The following is a 23,137-nucleotide window of genomic DNA, read 5'->3' as shown; positions in this document are numbered from 1 at the left end:
AGAGACAGAGAGAGAGACAGAGAGAGACAGAGAGAGACAGAGAGAGCGGAGCCTGCTCTTGCCAGTATACCTTTATTTAGATTACATAACGGTATCTCCCTCAGCCGTCATCAGAACAGGAAAGAGCAGTGTTCAGGTTTCTCTCCCCTAATATCATTGTTTATTCAGAGAGAGAGAGAGACAGAGAGAGACAGAGAGAGACAGAGAGAGAGAGAGAGAGAGAGAGACAGAGAGAGACAGAGAGAGAGAGACAGAGAGGAGAGACAGAGAGAGACAGAGAGACAGAGAGAGCGAGCCTGCTCTTGCCAGTATACCTTTATTTAGATTACATAACGGTATCTCCCTCAGCCGTCATCAGAACAGGAAAGAGCAGTGTTCAGGTTTCTCTCCCCTAATATCATTGTTTATTCAGAGAGAGAGAGAGACAGAGAGAGAGAGAGGAGAGAGACAGAGAGACAGAGAGAGACAGAGAGAGATAGAGAGACAGAGAGAGAGAGAGAGACAGAGAGAGCGAGCCTGCTCTTGCCAGTATACCTTTATTTAGATTACATAACGGTATCTCCCTCAGCCGTCATCAGAACACGAAAGAGCAGTGTTCAGGTTTCTCTCCCCTAATATCATTGTTTATTCAGAGAGAGAGAGAGAGAGAGAGAGCCTGCTCTTGCCAGTATACCTTTATTTAGATTACATAACGGTATCTCCCTCAGCCGTCATCAGAACACGAAAGAGCAGTGTTCAGGTTTCTCTCCCCTAATATCATTGTTTATTCAGAGAGAGAGACAGAGAGAGAGAGAGAGACAGAGAGAGCGAGCCTGCTCTTGCCAGTATACCTTTATTTAGATTACATAACGGTATCTCCCTCAGCCGTCATCAGAACACGAAAGAGCAGTGTTCAGGTTTCTCTCCCCTAATATCATTGTTTATTCCCACGCCCCTGCAACAAGCTAACTCAGACGTGCGAAGGCTTTTCCAACCTTTTCACTTCCAGCCAGGTCGACGAGGTAGAGCTTTCCGCTGAGTTTCTGCTCAGTAGCAGTGTTCTCCTGCTTCACGTTGATCTGGAAGATACTGTGACTTCTGGAGCTGTGCTCATTCATATCTACAGCAAGACAACACATCTGGGATCAGCACTGAACAGGCATTTATATGGCACCCCATTCCCTACATAGACCAGAACCCTCAAAAGTAGTGCACTATAAAGGGAATGAATATACACTACAGACAGAGTGTATGATCATGTAGTATGTGGCACACTGTTTCTTATGGTATACAGTAGATTGGTTTGATGGATGAGTCGGTTACGGTAACCAGAGCTCTGACACATGCGTGAGAATAGCCTGGATGCTAGATCTGTTTGTGCTCTCTTGACAACTACTTTATGGAATTGTCATGCCATGTTTGGCGTGGCGATGCGTGACGAGTCGTTAAGAGAGCAGAAATGGATCTGGGACCAGGGTAGCGTGAGAAACCATTGAGCACCATTTCTTAAAACAGAACAAAAAGAAAATCAAACTCAACGACCTATTGAGGCGTATCAGGTAACATTACAGACAGAGGAACCATTTCGGCAAAGAATATGGCATTGAAATGGATAAGTGAGGCTCGGGGTTGGTGCTTTGGGATGCGTCCCATTAGGTACTCTATTCCCTTTATAGTGCACTACTTTTGACCAGGGCCCATACCAGAGCCCTATGGGGATTGATCAAAAGTAGTGCACTATAAAAGGAATAGGGCGCCATTTGGGACGCAGATTTGGTGCGGTCTCTTACTTGTAACTGCTACGTGTCTGTTAGATTTTCCTTCGTCGATGGTGTCCATGACTTCTTCTGGGCTGCAGACAAACCTCTCAGTGCATCCCTGTGGGCAAAAAAAACTAACAATGATGTGACACTAGGCCATCTGATCAATTCTAAATATAATAAAATAATAATAACAATAATAAATGCCATTTCAACAAATGCTTTTATTCAGAACGACTTGCACTAGTGCGTGCGTACATATCTTCAGAGAATGTGTCTTTTCATAGGGAAAAGCTACATTAACAAGGTCAGGTGACACCTTCATGTCTTTTGTTATTAGGTGGCTGCGGTGTAACTCTGTGACAGTTGAATGGGCGAGGGCTAGTTAGTTCATCCCTGGATTGAAGCCTCACCTTGACATAGGGAACTCTGTTTTTGTCTTCGTGCACCGACAGGTTCGTCTTTGACACTGGAGAAGAGAGAAGGAAACATACATTTCATTATCCTAGTGGTCTCCAACAGGTCGATCGCCAGCTACCAGTTGCTCGCAGCCCACCTACGAGTAGCTCGCCAAACAATTCTAAAAGTATATGCAATATTCACGTGTTCCACCGCAAACTTTCATAAACAATACTCACATATTAGCTTAAAAAGCCAAACCTAACACACCGTCTGTCTGTGTGGTGCGCACGTTTGCCTGTCACTCCGTGTGTGGCCAGTTGATGTGATAACTATCTTGTGTGCAGACTGAAATACTTCCCCAAAACCTTCTCAATTAAATGTTAACTGCAAAGTAGGGTTTACCTGGCAGTAAGTATATCATTTGTATCTGTTATTTGCAAACTTTGCTATGAAATTAGCAGCAGCGTTACTAGACCAGCACATTAGACTGCACATTCCGTACTCGCTAGATGCGCAATTAAAGGGGAATTACACAACAACAAAAATATTGAAATGTGTTCTTCCAGACCTAAAATAAAATGGTATTCAAATATGATTTAAGCATTGACATGGACTCAGAACATACAATTTTGTTGCCTCTCTATGAACAATTGTAATTTTGAGAGTGAAAAACCAATATACAAAAAAAATATATACACAATAATTTGGGTGAAAAAAAACTATCACCGATTTTATAGGGCCCCCCTTGAGAGTTGTTTATTAACCATTATTTTATTAGGTATATTGACAGAAAACACTACTTTCTCATGTACACTAAGGACTCGGGGAAGAGTGTTGCTCATGACATGTTGATTTCTTTTTTTAAGTAGCTGTCATGCTAGAAAAGGTTAGAGACCCCTGAATTAGCCATTTAAGTATCCTTGACAGCGTTTACACAGGCAGACTAATTCTGACTTGTTTCCACTAATTGATCTTTTGACCAATCAGATCAGCTTTTTTGCCAATAATTGGGGAAAGATCAGAATTGGGCTGCCTGTGTAAATGCAGCCATAGCGTGTGAAGAAACCTCATGCTCAAACTGGGTGGGGAGAATTTACATAATGGCAGATCCAGATACAGCATATTAACGTACCAATATGCAGACATTTTCAGTCAAAAAATGAACTGAATATTCATTCCAATATCAGTAACATTTTCACTCTTTTCCTCTTTCAATATGCACATTTTCATTCATTAGATAAGCTCTACGTAACCTTTCAACAGATCGTTATGTGAACTAGCCAATTATCCACACTACTGTAGCATGACCACGAGCCAAAAGGAGAGGCACGCTATACATCGTGTGTTCCAAATGGCACCCCATTCCCTACGTGGTACACTACTTTTCACCAGAAAGCCTTGGTCAAAAGTAGGGAAACGGGTGCCATTGGGACAGTGGCTCTGCCTGGGTCATACCATCCAAGAGGTCCCGAATCTTGTCCAAGTAAATTTCAAAATACGAAACCTGGAAGAGAAGAGTCAGCTCTTATTAGCAGAGATCCCACATAGAAAAATCAATAGGTTTTAAAAACCTGTTAAGTGAAGTGATTCTTTGAACTAGCTGTGGCAATTCAAGGTTAGCATGCTGCCTATGGAGAGTAGGAAGAGTTGTTCTAATTGGACAGAATATATCTGCATCCCAAATGGCACACTATTCCCTACATAATGCACTACTTTTGACCAGAAAAATGGCACCCTATTCCCTACATAATGCACTACTTTTGACCAGAAACTATGGGCTCTGACAAAAGTAGTGCACTATCTAGGGAAAAGAGTGCAATTGAGGAGGCAAGCAGGGGGATGTATTTGTAGAGTACTAACCAGTACCTACCTTGATGTGGAACTCCAGGTTCTCGTCCATGGAATAGATGTAGTTAAAGATGTCCTGCACTATCCTGGGGATGATCCCCATTCCATCTGTGTCATGGAGGTTACCCTCCATCGTGTGTGTTTTGCCGGAAGATGTCTGTCCGTAAGCAAATATTGTCCCGTTGTACCCCTCCAGAACATCTGAAAGAAGAAGACTACTTTATTCATTTGTAAGACAGATATGTTTCTTCTGTACTCAACCCCTGTCACAGAAATACACTAAAAGAAACCCAATAGACAGCCAGAAGGAAGTAGTCACTGCAAAGTTACTCCTCTTTCTCCTCGGGTTTGTGCATGGACACATTAACAAAACACCTACAGTAGGGAGAGTGTTCATAAACAGTGAATGAGGAGAGCTCACCTTTGACGATCTTCTGGGCGCAGGCGTTGTATACTTGCTCCTGTGTCGTATTGGGCTGGAACACTCTGTCAAACTGGAACGGTTTGCTCTGAGAGAGAGAGAGCGAGAGAGATTAGAGAATGAATTTAACAACTTGTCTGACATTCAATTTAAACACAGCTTTAAAATCAAGATGAAGCCCACATAAAGTGTGCCACAGTAAGGGGCTATACCATCCAAATGAGCTATCAATCTGCTCTCACATGTACACCCAAGACACACAGCTCTCTTGGATAGAAAACGCTCATTATAACCACCAACAAATGCAACACCCCACCACTCTGTTAAAACAACGCCATGATCAACTCCACACACACACAGCCCAATAAACCCCTGGTGACGGAATGTTAACCCATGCTCTGTCCCAAAAGGCAAGCTATTACCTAAAGTACCAGGTAAAAGTTTGGACACCTATTCATTCCAGGGTTTTTCTTTATTTAGACAATTTTCTACATTGTAAAAAAAATAGTGAAGACATCAAAACAATGAAATAATCATGTAGTAACCAAAAAGTGTTAAACAAATTGCATTTTAGATTTTAGATTCTTCAAAGTAGCCACCCTTTGCCGTGATGATGGCTTTGCACACCATTGGCCTTCTCTCAACCAGCTTCATGAGGTAGTCACCTGTAATGCATTAAAATTAACAGGTGTGCCTTGTTAAAAGTTCATTTGTAGAATTTCTTTCCATCTTAATGCGTTTGAGACAATCAGTTGTGTTTTAACATGGTAGGGGTGGTATACAGAAGATAGGGCTATTTGGTAAAAGACCAAGTCCATATTATAGCTCAACCAAGCAAAGGGAAGCGACAGTCCATTACTTGGAGGTCAGTCAGACATGGAGGTCAGTCAATGCGGAAAATTTCAAGAACTTTTCGAATTTCTTCAAGTGGAGTCGCAAAAACCATTAAGCGCTATGATGAAACTGGCTCTCATGAGGACCGCCACAGGAAAGGAAGACCCAGAATTACCTCTGCTACAGAGGATAAGTTCATTACAGTTAACTGCACCTCAGATTGCAGCCCAAATAAATAATTCACAGAGTAACTGACACATCTCAACATCAACCTGTTCAGATTAGACTGTGTGAATCAGGCCTTCATGGTCGAAATGCTGCAAAGAAACCACTACTAAAGGACACCAATAAGAAGAGACTTGCTTGGGCCAAGAAACATGAGCAATGGACTTTAGACCGGTGAACATCTGTCCTTTGGTCTTATGAGTCCAAATTTGAGATTTTTGGTTCCAACCGCCATGTCTTTGTGAGACGCAGAGTAGGTGAACGGATCACCTCCGCATGTGTGGTTCTCACCGTGAAGCACGGAGGTGACACTGTGGGGGTGATTTTCTGGTGACACTGTCTGTGATTTATTTAGAATTCAAGGCACACTTAACCAGCATGGCTACCACAGCATTCAGCAGCGATACACCATCCCACTTAGTGGGACTATCATTTGTTTTTCAACAGGACAATGAACCAAAACACATCTCCAGGCTGTGTAAGGGCTATTTGACCAAGGAGAGTAATGGAGTGCTGCATCAGATGACCTGACCTCCACAATCACCCAACCTCAACCCAATTGAAATTGTTTGGGATGAATTGGACCGCAGAGTGAAGGAAAAGCAGCCAACAAGTGATCAGCATGTTGGAACTTCTTCAAAACTGTTGGAAAAGCATTCTTTATGAAGCTGGTTGAGAGAATGCCAATACAAATAAAGAAACACCCTGGAATGAGTAGACGTGTTCAAACTTTTGACTGGTACTGTATATACAGTATTAATCTCGGTTAACCCAGAACTAAAATCTTCCGTAATTTGGTCAGATAATTGTCATGTTCATGTTTACGTAGTCTGTCCACAAGAGATATAGCGAGCTGGTCAAAGTAGTGTAATATATATGGAATAGGGTGCCATTTGGGATGCAGAATAGTGCTGTGGCTCTCGTCTCCCCACTCCCACAGCTCTGGGATTCAGCTCTGGCCTAATGAGCTAGGTAGCCTACATCAAATATGGTCTGTGTCCCAAATGGCACCCTATTCCCTATATAGTGCTATGGTAAAAGAGTTGTGCATTATGTAGGGAATAAGGTACCAATTCGGAGGAGAGCTGTACGGAGGGAGAAAACAAAGCACATACCATTCTAATGAGATGGCAATAATGGACATAAGAATACATTTAAAAAGTCAACCACAGAGGGTATTAAACTGAGTGGTTCAAGCCCTGAATGCTGATTGGCTGACAGCCGTGGTATATCAGACCATATACCATGGGTATGACAAAACGTTTATTTTTACTGCTCTAATTACATTGGTAACCAGTTTATAATAGCAATAAGGCACCTCAGGGGTTTGTGGTTTATGGCCAATATACCACGTCTAAGGGCTGTATCCAGGCACTCCGCGTTGCGTGCATAAGAACAGCCCTTAGCCATGGTATATTGGACATATACCACACCCCCTCGTGCCTTTTTGCTTAATTATAGGCACTTTGGTGGTTCAGCTTGAAGAACTGTATAAAGTGACTCAGAGTCAGAGTGCTGATTTAGGATCAGTTTAGCATTTTTCATCATATTAATTAATAAGATTAAATGGACAGGGTGGACCTGATTCTAGATCAGCACTCATACTCTGAAATGCTTGACAGATAAGGCCCCAGTTCGGTCTGTGCAAAAACTTCCTCTCTCCCCCTTCCTATCCACCAGATGGACATGATCCATTCAGACACAGCCACGTCGGACTAGACCATTGGCCTGATCTGGGGGCAGACCAGATCGTCTCAGTGCCCTCCCAGCAGTAATTATCAGGATGAATGAAAACGCCTAAATTGGCTACAAAGTGTAAATAGGATAATTTTGGTCATAAAGTCAGTCTCAACCAAAAGTGAGTTTTGTAAGTGAGTTCGTCATGACATACTGGAAGGTTGGTTATGGATTACTTACATGGCCACATTTTTCAGTGACGGCCAATTGCCCAGCTGCCATGCGGATGTTTGTAGTCAAGTCTGTACATGATATGGTCCAACGCATGCACATTTTGCTTGGCTAATAGGAGTGAACATTGACTTCCATAAAGTCTATGCAAAATTCCAATGCATTTCAAAAATATTGTCAGATGGCCAAGAATGGATTTACATCCGACGCAGTCACTTCTGCTGCCTGTCAACCATCATCAACCACTGTTGTTGGTTAGCACGTTAGCTAAGTAGATAGCTGGTACGAGCTTGCTAGTAGCTACTTTTGGTTATACAACATGATTCGATAATGCTAGTGGGCCAGGCTAGTTTATGATACCACAGATGAATGGGGAATGATACTGTCGCTCGTTAAATCTATCAAACTAACGTGTAATGTGATGTAAGAGGAAGATGTGCATAACTCACATTAGGGCAGGCACTTGGATGCTAGCTAATAATAGGATGTAGACCTCTCTTTAAATAATCTTTAAACTCAAATTGGCTAGCTAACATTAGCTAGCAGGTCAACTAATTTCAACTTGGACAAAGATATAACTAACTCGGATTTGCAAGTTAGGTAGTTAGCATTTGGGGGTTTCGTCTGCTAACCCAAAACAACATGCCTGTTCTCAAAGTTTAAAATGTATTTTGTAGGGCAAAAATGAATGGATGGTAGCAAAAAAATGGATGGTAAACTACAAATATAGCTCAGGCAGAAAATAACAAAAATATCAACAAGCATGTTGCACTCCCGAGATCACATCAGACTGTGATTGGGAGTCCCAAAGGGCAATTGGCCCAGCGTCGTCCAGGTTTGGCCGGTGTAGGCCGTCATTGTAAATAAGAATTTGTTCTTAATTAACTGACTTGCCTAGTTAAATAAAGGTTAAAGAAAAAATAAAACAATTCGGCAACTTACACAGCTGGTTGCATAGTAACGGCGTCAGCGTCACCGGGCCTGAATCTATTCTTTAACTATACAGTCCCTTTATTAGCATATAAATTAGTTCCAAAGTAGTGAATGTTAATTCTCTTGCAATTGGTTATTTGAGTGATGATATTTTACTTCATTCACAGGCAACGTACAAAACCTGGTGGATTTGATGTTCAACAGCATCATGGGAAACCCTTTACCATATCATGAGCTGTAACAGAAGGCTGAGGCTGTGGCCAGACACTAGTCCAGCTTCAGAATGATGGAGCACACTTGAATCAGGTTGGTCAAATTTCATATGGTCAAAAGGTCAAAATACTATCTGTCCTGGAATTCACATAACCACAATGTAATCAGTGCTGTGTGTATAGAGTGCCTTGGGAAAGTATTCAGACACCTTGATTTTTTTCCCACATTTTGTTACGTTAGAGCCTTATTCTAAAATGGATAAAATACACACACATAAAATCCTCAGCAATCCACACGCAATACCCCATAATGACAAAGCGAAAAGAGGTTTTTAGAAATGTATTTGACAGTGCACAGTTGACAGTGCATGTCAGAGCAAAAACCAAGCCATGAGGTCGAAGGAATTGTCCATAGAGCTCCAAGACAGGGTCATGTCGAGGCACAGATCTGGGGAAGGGTACCAAAACCTTTCATTGAACATTGAAGGTCCCCAAGAACAAAGTGGCCTCCACCATTCTTAAATGGAAGAAGTTTGGAACCACCAAGACCCTTCCTAGAGCTGGCCTGCCCGGCCAAACTGAGTAATCGGGGAGAAGGGCCTTGGTCAGGGAGGTGACCAAGAACCCGATGGTCACTCTGACAGAGCTCCAGAGTTCTGCTGTGGAGATGGGAGAACCTTCCAGAAGGACAACGATCTCTGCAGCACTCCACCAATCAGGCCTTTATGGTAGAGTGGCCAGACGGAAACCACTCCTCAGTAAACGGCACATGACAGCCGGCTTGGAATTTGCCAAAGGGCACCTAAAGGCTGTCAGACCATGGGAAACAAGATTCTCTGGTCTGATGAAACCAAGATTCAACTCTTTGGCCTGAATGCCAAGCATCATGTCTGGAGGAAACCTGGCACCATCCCTACGGTGAAGCATTGCGGTGGCAGCATCATGCTGTGGGGATGTTTTTCAGCAGCAGGGACTGGGAGACTAGTCAGAATTGAGGGAAAATGGAACAGAGCAAAGTACAGAGATATCAGATACCGTGCTTCTCCACCTGCATTGCTTGCTGTTTGGGGTTTTAGGCTGGGTTTCTGTACAGCACTTTGAGATATCAGCTGATGTACGAAGGGCTATATAAATAAATTTGATTTGATTTGATTTGATATCTTTGATGAAAACCTGCTCCACAGCACTCAGGACCTCAGACCGGGGAGAAGGTTCCCCTTCCAACAGGACGACCCTAAGCACACAGCCAAGACAATGGAGTAGTGGCTTTGGGACAAGTCTCTGAATGTCCTTGAGTGGCCCAGCCAGAGCCTGGAAGGTTCTAAATTAACATAGTAAAAACTCACAGTCGATTAAAGATCAAACCAAGTTTACTCACCCAATAGGTCAGGCAGCTGAACAGACAAAGACATGTTCCCACCAGCACAAGTATACATACCCCAATTTAGGTGAAGTCTCATCCTTCCCTCTAAACATTACATCTTTATTGCTAGGCAGGAAGTTAAGTGATGTGGGTAATAAACTGTTCCTTCTCCCTTAATGTGACCTGACCTCGGCCCCCATTCCTCACTCATCCATAGCTCTCCACCCTTATCAACCCTTATTCCGAGTGGCGCAGCGGTTTAAAGCACTGCATCTCAGTGCTAGAGGCGTCCCTACAGATTGTAGTTCAAATCCAACCGGCCGTGATTGGTAGTCCCATAAGCGGCGCAGAATTGGCCCAGCGTTGTCTGGGTTAGGCTTTGGCTGGGGTAGTCCGTCATTGTAGTTAAGAATTTGGTCTTAACTGACTAAATAAAGGTTAAATAAATAAATAAAATGAATTGCCTTTCCTCAGTACATTCCAAGCCACTGGCTCATATCCAACCTTAATTGACTACACAATATACATTCCTCCTACAGATAACCATTAACTTCTGGTGTAACAACCAGTGGCCCTTATCCTTTCCGTAGAACACCTTATGATTAACAATATTTCAAGTTTAGAAGTCAGAACCAATCGAACATCTCTGGAGAGATCTGAAAATAGCTGTGCAGCAACGCTCCCCATCCAAACTGACAGAGCTTGAGAGGATCTTCAGAGAAGAATGGTAGAAACTACTCAAATACAGGTGTGCCAAGCTTGCAGTGTCATACCCAAGAAGACTCGAGGCTGTAATCATTGTCAAAGGTGCTTCAGTGTGAACAGAATATTTATGTTTATATTTTTTCATAAATTAGCCAAAATTTCTAAAAGCCTATTTTTGTTTAATCATTATGGGGTATTGTGTGTAGACTGATGAGGGGAAAAAACTATTCAATCAATTTTAGAATAAGGCTGTAACATAACAAAATGTGGAAAAAGTAAAGGGGTCTGAATACTTTCCGAAGGCACTGTGTTACTTGTATGGTGTAAGGAGGTGCCCCCTTCCACTGTGACAACAGATTACACCTGTGCCCGAGTGAGTAATGCCCACAGAAATAGAATAATTCAATATTAAACTGATTATGGCAGAAAGCTGACTATGGCATTAGTCATTCTATTTCTATTGTAAAGCCAACCATGCTGTGAATCGGGATCTCTGATTGGCTGTGTTCAACTGTGTATTTACTGTTGGCTTCCATGACTGTATGGTGACAGTCCTTCTCTGTCTCCCTCTGTGATATAGGAGCTGAAGTTGGGCTCCTTCATGACCAGTATCTGACGGGAGGGGCCTGGAGCTGATCTACGCTGCCATGCCCATCAGATGTTTCCAATCAAAAGGTGATTACTAATGAAACGGTACATCACGAGTGTTTAGTAATATCACTCTTTCGATACATGTCACTCATCAACTCTTCCTCGTTTTTCTACAGATGGGCAGGTTGAAAGACAGGTTGAAAGACAGGTTGAAAGACAGGTTGAAAGACAGGTTGAAAGACAGGTTGAAAGACAGGTTGAAAGACAGGTTGAAAGACAGGTTGAAAGACAGGTTGAAAGACAGGTTGAAAGACAGGTTGAAAGACAGGTTGAAAGACAGGTTGAAAGACAGGTTGAAAGACAGGTTGAAAGACAGGTTGAAAGACAGGTTGAAAGACAGGTTGAAAGACAGGTTGAAAGACAGGTTGAAAGACAGGTTGAAAGACAGGTTGAAAGACAGGTTGAAAGACAGGTTGAAAGACAGGTTGAAAGACAGGTTGAAAGACAGGTTGAAAGACAGGTTGAAAGACAGGTTGAAAGACAGGTTGAAAGACAGGTTGAAAGACAGGTTGAAAGACAGGTTGAAAGACAGGTTGAAAGACAGGTTGAAAGACAGGTTGAAAGACAGGTTGAAAGACAGGTTGAAAGACAGGTTGAAAGACAGGTTGAAAGACAGGTTGAAAGACAGGTTGAAAGACAGGTTGATACTGAGACCTTGCACTCAGCATTACAATTACAAGACAGCCATTACATTTTGTATTTTGTTATTATTGAATCGAATGGTACCATCAATGGGTGGGGCCCCTGTGTATTCTTCAAACATATCAGGGAACGCCTGTCTTATACAGGACAGGAAGGCATAATAATTTGCACATTGTTATATTAGCAGTACAGTTCTACAGTATTATGTGAAGTAAGGGTGTATTCAACATGGAATTGTTACACTTGAAAGTTATCAAAATACTTTGTTCATGTCTACATTAGTTCAGCAATTTCACTCTTCTCGTATCACTGTAGGCTACTGACAAAGCTTCCTCCTTAGATGTGGCCAAATAGAATGCCATTCTAGTTCTGGTTAGACCGCTGAAGTTGTAGTCTATACACAACTTATTTTTATTTGCTAGGTAAGTGTACACATACTGTCTTTAAGCACATCAATATGATATTTACAGCATAGAATGTTTTGTCTTTGTAACATGAACATAGGTTTTTAGTTGATAAATGTATCTACACTCAAACTGGGCAGTCTGTGCAATGTCCACATGTAGCCTACACCGGTTGTAGGCTACAACCAAAGTAGTTTGGGGATTTGTCCCCCTGGAAAGATCAAACAACGTACTTAAGGAGAGACGAGATGAGAGACATCTAGCCAGTTATAAAATATGTTGTAGGAAAGCAGAGCTGACTCAAGACCGGGCATTCAACTCGCAGTTGATACCATTTCCATAACGTGATGAAACTAAGTTGCAAGCTACTTTCGTCGCAAGGTGTTGTAGAACTAGTGTCTTACACATGAGACACCCCGAGAATCTCCCTGCCGATAGGTACTTATCACAGTGGGAGGCCTTTCTTTCACTTGCTAGAACAAAAGCTGTACCTGCTGCGGGCCAACCCAGAAGCGATGAACCTGCTCCTTCTCCTTGTAGAAGTGCAATGCTAATCAGTAGCCAACAACTTGACTTTGAGCCAATCAGAGAGCACAAACCGCCACGTGGGGAGCCAACAGGAGTGACACTTTCTTTTAATGTGGCATTTGTTTCATATATCCACGGTTAAATGTCATGAGCCAGTCACACTTCATAGGAAACGTAGGCTATGGGATTGTTTTATTTATTTTTTATTTACCCTTAATTTAACTAGGAAAGTCAGTTAAGAACAAATTCTCATTTACAATGACGGCCTACCAAAAGGCCTCCTGCGGGGACGGGGGCATGGGATTAAAAAAATAAATACAATAAATATAGAACAAAACACACATCACAACACTACATAAAGACAGAGCTAAGACGACAACATAAGGCAGAAAACCATAACATGGTACAAACATTGGGCAATGGGATGGTAGCTAAGTACACAGACACAATGCACACAACACTAAATTCCTCCAAGCTAGCTAACCAGTCTAGCTACTATTGACATAATTAAATCACAATGGATTAGTTTCCTTGAAACAGCTTCCGAGTGAGTGCAGTGTCCTTAGCTAGCTAGCGCTCTAGCTATATTGTGCTAGCTAGCGAATATGATAAAGTTAGCTAGCTGGTTAAACATTTGGCTATGGACTGGCAGTATGGAAAGTGAATTAAATCGTTTCTTCGTCATCTTGCTAGGTAGTTATCTAACTTTGGCCATCTGGCTAGTATCAATAAAGGCTTTCTACAAAATAGCAACATTAGCGCAGCTTGCTTGTTAAGGTTAGTCACATGATTTCTCAATTTACAGTACATTTGATGATCAGCTGTGCAGCCAGACTTATTTGTCATTCCTTTTGCCTCGTCCCTCTCAACCATACCATTTTTAAATTCTTGATCAAACCACAGGGATTTAACACTTTTTACAGTCATTTTCTTAATAGCTGAATCCTTATTAGTAACTGGAATAATCCATTTCATAAAGGCATCAGGTGCAGTTTCTGCTTAGTCCATATTACACACTACAGACCAGCAAATGTTCTTTATATCTTCAACATAGGAATCACTACCAAACCTCTTGTATGATCTCTTATACACAATATTAGGCCCAGCCTTTGGCACTTTGGTTTTGCTAGATATGGCTATTATATTATGATCACTACATCCGATGGATGTGGATACTGCTTTAGAGCAGATTTCTGCAGCATTAGTAAAGATGTAACCAATACATATGGATGATTTAATTCCTGTGCTGTTTTCAAATACCCTGGTAGGTTGACTGATAACCTGAACCAGGTTGCAGGCTGGTTACAGTTTGAAGCTTGTGGACAGCTTCATGAAAACCGGTCAATATTTAGGTCACACAGAAAATATACCTCTGTTGTTATCGCATACATTTTCAAGCATTTCACACATATTATCCAGATACTGACTGTTAGCACTCTGTGGTCTATAGCAGCTTCCCACAAGAATGGGCTTAAGATGAGGCTGGTGAACCTGTAACCATATTACTTCAACAGCATTTGACATGAGATCCGTTCTAAGCTTTACAGGAATATGACTCTAAATATAAACAGTTATCTGCCTGGCATCACCTGACCTACTGGTCAGTCACGAGACTTGACACTTAAAGTTCAGCCAGACACAACATAGCCAGACTGAGGTTGCGTCCCAATTGTTACCCTATTGGTTATAGTGCACTGCACCCTATTCCCTATATCGTGCAGAGCCTGGTCAAAAGTATTGCACTATACATGGAAAAGGGTGCCATTTGGACCAAACCCATGACTGCCACTGAAGCCGAGTATTGTAGCTGTACCCATAACATCAGGTCAGCCAGGCCCCTTACTAACAGTACAGCCTGAGCACAGCCCCCAGTTCAAAGTCATCATGAGTCTGGAAGGCAGTGCCCCAGTTACCTCCACTACACTGCAGCCGGAAACAATGATTACTCAGTGATAATCATGATGACACAGTGAAACCATTGTTTTAGTATTTAGAAGTGATCTCTTTCACGCATACTACTACTGGCTTCTTGGTTTTCCACCCTTTAGGCAAATCTGATGTCTTGAATGTACAAACACTTCTAATCAATAGGCCAGTGATACATCCAAGATCACTCAGAGAGCAAAATAAATAGCCGCAGGGGTAGCTAAGGGGTTGAAGGACAAGTGCTTTAGCAACCCCCCACCCCCCATAGACTATCTGCTAAGCAATAGCATTGGTAATAACTGCCTGAATAGTAGGCTACTCCCAGTTACAATCCTCTTCCCCTTCTCCTCCTGCTGTTAGTTTCCACTGCTAAAGCTAAAGGTAGCTCTCATGGTGCTGTGTGTGTGTGTGTGTGTGTGTGTGTGTGTGTGTGTGTGTGTGTGTGTGTGTGTGTGTGTGTGTGTGTGTGTGTGTGTGTGTGTGTGTGTGTGTGTGTGTGTGTGTTGAAGGTGGGTTATGGGTAGTATGTTGTAAGCACAACAGTAGCATCAGTGGAGGTCATGGTACTAATCAATCAATCAAATGTATTTGATAGTCCTTTTTACACCTCTAGGCCCAGATTGAGATGTGGAGTCTAGTTACACAACCAGATAAGCCTAAACTCAGATCCTACAACTAGCTGATAATACGCTGGGAAAGTGATGTCACAAGCCGTGAAAATGTAAACAAAACAAGCACTGGAGACAATCATCACCTTCTAAATCTATTTTATATTACGAAACACTATATTATTATCTTCCAACTTGGATGATGGGACTAGGGCAGCTTGCCTATTTTGACAGATCAGATCCACCCCTGGCCCAAATATATCCCTACTGAGCATCCCTTTCAGTAGCCAATAGCCATGATGACATATAGTAGGCAATAACTGCCAAAGGTCTGTTGATCTTGAGTGTGTTTCCCATGAATTATGCAATTCTTCATTCAGCCTCAAAATCTAGGCCGTCCTAGGACTAGGCTATACCAAAGTGTGTAATTATTATTTATAAACTGGGTGGTTTGAGCCCTGAATGCTGATTGGCTGACAGCCGTGGTATATCAGATCATATACCACGGGTATGACAAAACTGCTTTTTACTGCTCTAATTATAATAGCAATAAGGCACCTCGGGGGTTTGTGGTATATGGCCAATATACCACGACTAAGGGCTGTGTCCAGGCACTCTGCGTTGAGCACAAGAACCACCCTTAGCCGTGTTATATTGACCATATACTACACCCCCTCGTGCCTTTTTGCTTAAATAGTGCACTACCTAAATGAAAACAAGAGACACTGACTGTGTTGAAAGGTAGGTTGACGGTGAAGATTTGTGAGGACACACTCGGTGCAAATAAGTTACTGAACTACAATTTATTTCTGTCAGTAAAAAGCTTTATAGCCTTAATGATGTTGGCTTTGGTGAGGCATGTCCAGTGCATCAAAGTCCATGAGAAACAGGAGGATATCTTGTGGTGAAAATATATTTAACCATCCTTTTTCATGTCTATTGCTTTACTGTCAATTTGAGGAATAGTCCAGTTATTTCTAACCTGGTTCCGTTGGAGTTACTCTGTTCTTTCATTGTAAAGTTAAAGCTCTGTTTGAACAATGACAAAGGAAGGTTATTCCTCATATCGTTCTTATTCTGAGGGCCTGTAGCGCAAATATGGAAATATGGCGAGTACATTGTTTTATCTTTCAAACCCATTTATTTTTCCATTAAATAAGGAATGAAGGCCAGGCCATTTTCTTAATAGTTGAATGCTTATTGGTAACTGGAATAATCCATTTCATAAATGCATCAAGTGCAGTTTCTGCTTAGTCCATATTACACACAACAGACCAGCAAATGTTCTTTACATCTTCAACATAGGAATCATTACCAAACCTCTTGTATGATCTCTTATACACAATATTAGGCCCAGCCTTTGTCACTTTGGTTTTGCTAGATATGGCTATTATATTATGATCACTACATCCGATGGGATGTGGATACTGCTTTAGAGCAGATTTCTGCAGCATTAGTAAAGATGTGACCAATACATATGGATGATTTAATTTAATGATGTGCATAGTTTTTTCTTTCAAACAGATTTCTCCATTAAATAAGGAATGAAGGCCAGGTCTGCTGTTTGAAAACATTCTAAGCACCACATTGTGTGGAAGGCACTTCCTTCTTTTGGCATAACAAGTGTGCATCTTGAATGGCACCCTATTCCCTATATATAGAACACCCCATTGGGCCGTGGTCAAAAGTAGTGCACTACACAGGGAGCCATTTGAGATGTACACAATGTTTTACATTACAAGATGACTAATTAGGCCAAAGAATCTATTTACTAATGGACCAGTGGTGTAACTGTAACAAAATATGTTCAGAGATAACTAATGTAGCCAAGTAGAATAACATGATTACGAAATGTATTTGTCTACATCATGTTAGAAACCCATTTTAGGCTACAGACTATGAAATGAATCAATTCTAGCTACAAAACACATGCACTGTCAGTGGTTATAAATGAACGAAATCTATTGCATCTGAATTCTGCTCTTGATACAGTCACAGTGCTGTATTGAGCTGTGTTCTGTATCCCACAGCAGTCTTGTTTGACTAAATTAACTAGAGTCAGGGGGCATCATCATCACAGCTCGCTTGTCAGTGATCTTGTTGATTAAATAGTTAATACTAGTTAGCTAGTCAAATTCTGAAACATCTTTGCTGCTGGGTGTAGCTAACGTTAGACCAACTAGTTAATTTGCCATTGCCAGTTCTACTGGCCTAACTACTAGATAGCAATTTCAAGCATTGCTATGATTTGAAAGCTAACGTTAGCTAGTTAGATAAATTAACGCAGTACCAGCAGATTTTGGGTGTTACCTCAAAAGATGTGCAGTTATTTTGAAGGCAACGTGTAGTTAGTTACATGTTGTTAGCAGATAACGTTGGCGCTAGTGTAGTTAGCTGCCGTTAGCAAAGGCATAGCAAGCAGTTGGCTGCCATTGTTGTTGTTTAGTGACAGCTGACTGGCTAGCTAGCCGATACGGCAAGATTAACTAATCACGTCGACTGTAGTCGACTCGCCAAATCAGCGAAATACAGCTAGCTACTTATACACACTTGACTGGCCACCAATTGTTAGCCAAAAATACTGTCCTGATCGGCGATGGTGTGGGTAAGCTAGCCTACAACTAACGTTAGTGCAAAACATAGCTGATGTGGGTGGACAGGTATGTTAGCCAGCTAAGCTAACTAGCTACTGTTCTGACACTGGCCGATCACAAGTGGCGCAGCGCACTATCGAGGGCACTCGCTTGCAGATAAATAAATAGCTATGGCAACCAACTTACCCCGACGACCACATGGTCTTCCCCTTGAAACTTTGGGATGTATTTGTCCCCTCTGGTCACCTCTGAACTATTCAAGGGCCTGAAACGGCACATCACTTTGATGGTGCACTCCGCCGGTACGTCGGCCATCTTCCACGATTTGCTGATGAAAACTCACAATACAACACAGTAGTTCTAGAGCCGACCGAGCAAGTAAGGGCGGCCCGGCCCCATCGGTCCCAACCTGAGACCAGAATGGGTTCAGATTTTCAACAGTGAATGGCTATTTTCTTCTAGGATTGTGCTAAATCATTTCCTCTCCAATATTGAAGACATGATATCAATGGATCACAGGCTTGCGCACACTCTCCGTCTGTGTGGGACACATAACAAATTACGTCCCTCTAAATCAGGGTTCCCCAATAGTCTGCATTTTATTTGGACCCCCAAGGTTTTCTGATCAAAACAAAACAATTACATATTTTTTTCTTGGACATAACACTAAAATCACCAGGAAATTAGGTCAAACTGATTTTCGTTTAGGAAATCTGTTCCCAAGTAATCAAACGCATAAATAGAGACATATGTGATCATATCCCAGGTCAGAAATTATACTGTTTTCGTCAAATACTGATTGGGAATATTGTGGGCAATTTTCAGTGTACAATTGATTTACAACTACTGTATGTCAGCCCACGGCTGAATGTAATGGGGACCCCCTGCCATAAATCCCCAACACTCCCTCTGAAGTACACTATCCTTATTGGCAAATGTATGTTTCTGCAAGTTTTTACCATTGACCTATATAAGTTCATATACTATGGCAATAGTCAACCAATATACTATTTGTTGAGATCAGTTATTACTTAGCTATCACTCTTTCATGAAGCGATAATATGGCATTTTCTTGATGGCAATACATGGTTATTGATTATTCTATATTCCCTCTGATGATGAACGATGGTAGTCTGAGTTTAGTTTTCATTAAAAGCAAAGATATGGGATATAGATACATTACATTATTTTCCACATCTTTCCTTATTGACAGACCCAATAAGTTTTAGCACTGTGTCCTCGTCATCATCCCTGTATAAATGTATTTCATTCTGACTAAACTAAACTAAACTTCATGGTGAAGGAAGTGTCTGATGAACACCACCAACAGAGGTGGACATCAGACACTTTGAACAGACTTTGTTGAATTCAGCTCAGTCTAAAAGGTCAATCATTTAAAAAATGCTAATTATGAAACGCTTACCTATGTTTGTCCTCTGTAGTTGCGTCTTATCAGTTGAATGATAATGGCAAGTAATCAGCATTTTAACATTACTAGATTTGGTAGACAGTTTCATTATTTTGACCTCCCCACATTTCATTGGTGCAGAAAGTGTAAACTAACATTTAGCTAGAAAGGTACCGTTATCTTGGCAGCATAGAGAAGATTGTGCTGTTGTAAGCAAATTTTCTGCACATTTTCCATTGAGCCGAGAGAAAAAATACAGTGTTGAAGCTCATTTCTACATAGTTTTGAATGGAGCTCAGCGACAATTTTGCTATTTTAAAGCACATTTCCTGTATTTTGCCATGGTTAATGTTGCTCCTCTCTAATAGTAGAATGCACAAGGTAAAAATTCTCCGTTTTTGGAATTTTCTATTCTCCCTTACTGTCTAGCTTTTATTTGATTGGTAGTTCTCAACTAGAACTAGAAGCACAAGCATTTCGCTACACTAGCATTAACATCTGCTAACCATGTGTATGTGACAAATAAAATTTGATTTGATTTAGTTCTCAAATATGGTATTATTTAAAATATATATATAGTTCAATATCTTTTCTGCATGCTTTCTATCTGGTTTTGGTACTTTAAGTCGACAAACTGTTTAACCATCATGAAAATGACAACTTAGACATCCTGCTTTCAATTAAAATGGTCAAATGAAACCAAAATAGCTGTTTGCAATAGCTTCTTAGCGAAGAGCAATTTCTCAATCAAGAATTTTGCTAGGACTGTCTGGGAGTGATTTGAGTGAGGATGGGGAAACTGACAATTAGCTGTTATTGGCAGAGAGGTTGGAACTCTTTCTTATTGGTCTATTGACTAATTTACTGCATGGGATGTCACCAGGGAAGGCTAAAACTAACTCCCACCAAAATAGTCTGAATAGTCTTCTCAAACAGTTTACACATAATTTTCACAGTATTATTCCAGTCTCATAGCGTGGAAATATATTTAAAACACAGGAAAGTCACGTTTTTGACTGCACTGGGCCTCAACTTGGCCACCAAAGGGTTATTTTAAATCTCAAAATTCAAGGTTTACTTTTGTTCTACCTGGTCTGTAAAGTGTAGTCCCGACATTACATAATTGATGCATCCTTGACTAGGCCAGTGTTTTTTTTAAGGATCTCAGTCTGGCTTTCAACTTACTCCTGAAAGTTGTAATAGTAGAAAGCACAAGGTGAAATTTCGAAATTGGGTAGTGCATCATCACTACTCCTCTTGTCATTGCATAACTTAGGGACGTGTCAGAAAAGTCCAGATCAACTAGCCCAGGTCAGCTAACGTTTTTTAGCCCATAGATTTTGTAGCAATGTTCGAATTATTCAAATATCACATGAATGTAACGGCGTTCTTCGTTCGTTGAAAGAGAGTCGGACCGAAATGCAGCGTGGTGGTTACTCATGTTTTTAATGAAAAAAGTGACGGTACATGACATAACGAATAAATACAAAAACAACAAACGGAACGTGAAACTTATTACAGCCTATCTGGTGACACTACACAGAGACAGGAACAATCACCCACGAAATACAAAGTGAAACTCAGGCTACCTAAATACGGTTCCCAATCAGAGACAACAAGAAACACCTGACTGATCGAGAACCGCCTCAGGCAGCCCAAACCTAACTAGACACACCCCTAATCAGCCGCGATCCCAAATACAACAAACCCCAATACGAAATACAACACGTAAACCCCTGTCACACCCTGGGGCCTGTTGCACAAAAGTAGAATTAAGACATCCGGGATAAATGACTCAGCTGAGCTCAATGAAGCCAATACATGTGCGTCCAGGCTTAATTGGTTGCACAAAGACCAAGCCAGGATGAGCAGACACGGATTCATTAAGCCAGGTGAAACCAATCCTGGATAGGTGCGCGCTCACCGCTCACTCAAATAGACCCCGCCACAGATCACAGATTAACTGATATACCATGGCAACTAGAGCCGTCGGAAGCACAAATCCTCATGGAGGCATACGAGGAGGTAAAAGATATAATTAAGAAGAAAGGCAACACCGCCACAGTGATAAAGCAAAGAGAAAAAGCGTGGCAAAGTATTGCAGACCGCCTGAATGCGTAAGTAGTGCACAATTACACACTCACCGCTCCGCTGAAACATCACAATTACAATTCAAATATTTAATTCACATCTCCAAAAATGCAGTTGTACTGTAATTATGAAACGGTAAATTTTTTTATTGAAATGCACTGCAGATATGAGTGAAATTGTGTAAAGTAACTCCATCACACTGTATAAAGCTATGATAAATTTTTTTGATATTTTTACTGAAAACAAGACAAAAATACCAAGTAATTTTTTGCAGTGTGACTCCATTAAATGTGTGTGTAGATTAAACATGAACGGGCCAAAACGGACATGGCAGCAGGTCAAAATCAAATACAAGAACATTCTGCAGAATGGTATGGTCCCTGACTAATATTTAACAAAGCACAAGCATATATTGTACCCAGAAGGTGCCTGCTCACACATTGTCTGTACTGTTTTAGCAGTGAAAAAGAATACCCACAGACAAGGCACGGGTGGTGGGTCACCAAAGGCTGACCTTACCCCAGCAGAGGACATGGCCTTGGAGCTAAATAAAGGCAGGCCCGTCTTAGAGGGGATCCCTGGGGGGAAAGAGACGAGCATAGGTTCCTCCCAAGATGCCACCCGCTTCATTCAAGGTATGTCCTTCCATCTCTACAATGCTGACTGTGTGATCAGCAATGTTGTGGCAAAATGGCCTGGCTCAGTCCATGACTCCAGAATCTTTCGGGCCTCTGAAATCTATCAGTGCCTATCACAAGGTAAGCCACACAACCCCTATTTATAACCATCATGGCTGTGTCAAGAATATCACTGTGTTTATGAGGTAGTAATGATGAGATTTTGTGTTGACAGGTGAATTCTCTGGTGTGTTGCTGGGAGACAGGGGGTATGGCTGCCAGCCTTTTCTCCTGACACCTTTCACAGACCCCCAGGAAGCACAGCAGGCCTACAACCATGCCCATGCCAGGACCAGGGCCAGAGTTGAAATGACCTTTGGCCTCCTGAAGGCACGCTTTCACTGCCTTCACAAATTAAGGGTCAGCCCTGTTAGGGCATGTGATATTACTGTGGCTTGTGCTGTCCTCCACAATGTGGCCTGCCTGAGGAAGGAGAGGGCCCCCAGAGTGCCACCAACCATGGACTGGGACAATCCGGCAATCTTCCCTGATGACGACAGTGGTCGGCTGCTGAGGGACCAATATGTGTTGAATTATTTTAGTTAGTATGTGTGCTTTCAATTTTGGTTAAATATGTCCTGCGGTGGCAGAGGAATTTGGTTTTTTTTGGGTTCGTTTTTTGACGAATTTGGCCTCTTATGATGATTGTGCGGTATACTGTGTGTAATACAAGGCTGCAGGGAGGCTACTGCATCCATTCATTTGTCTGTTCAGTTGATGTGTATGGATTTGTCCTGCATTTATTTTAGTGTGCAGACATGCAGGGTGTGTTATATACAGACCTTTGAATGTGTATGTATCATTTTGTATAATATGCTTGGATTCTGTGCTTTCCATCTTGTAGAGTCACTGTGACTTCAGTTTCGAAAGGAGCTGATGGTTTACCTGCTTTGTTTTGTCCTTATTCAATAAAGGAACATAATGTTACACATTGTGTTTTTATATTCATATGGAATGTGTATTTGTTTATATGACAGAGTACTAGGGCCACACTGAAGAAAAAGGATAAAGTCATAAA

At 41.6% G+C, this 23,137-nt stretch overlaps 1 protein-coding gene across 4 annotated transcripts in view; it reads right to left on the bottom strand.

The window, feature by feature from the left end:
- Positions 1-18,509, bottom strand: part of LOC109871677 (kinesin-1 heavy chain) — a 33,526-nt gene extending 15,017 nt beyond the window's left edge. For all 4 annotated transcript variants that reach the window (XM_020462637.2, XM_020462638.2, XM_020462635.2 and 1 more), the window contains exons 1-7: positions 18,130-18,509; positions 4,411-4,498; positions 4,012-4,190; positions 3,597-3,645; positions 2,153-2,208; positions 1,770-1,857; positions 975-1,099 (exon numbers count right to left, since the gene is read on the bottom strand). In XM_020462637.2, coding sequence (XP_020318226.1) covers positions 975-1,099; positions 1,770-1,857; positions 2,153-2,208; positions 3,597-3,645; positions 4,012-4,190; positions 4,411-4,498; positions 18,130-18,258 — 714 coding nt within the window. In that variant the 5' untranslated portion in view covers positions 18,259-18,509. The remainder of the gene's footprint in view (positions 1-974; positions 1,100-1,769; positions 1,858-2,152; positions 2,209-3,596; positions 3,646-4,011; positions 4,191-4,410; positions 4,499-18,129) is intronic.
- Positions 18,510-23,137: the final 4,628 nt, after the last annotated feature.

The sequence above is a fragment of the Oncorhynchus kisutch genome, linkage group LG27 (genome assembly GCF_002021735.2).
Source record: "Oncorhynchus kisutch isolate 150728-3 linkage group LG27, Okis_V2, whole genome shotgun sequence".
In the NCBI taxonomy this organism is placed as follows: domain Eukaryota; kingdom Metazoa; phylum Chordata; class Actinopteri; order Salmoniformes; family Salmonidae; genus Oncorhynchus; species Oncorhynchus kisutch.
Note: the sequence above shows the minus strand (reverse complement) of the source record. Positions and strands in the feature narration are given on the sequence as shown.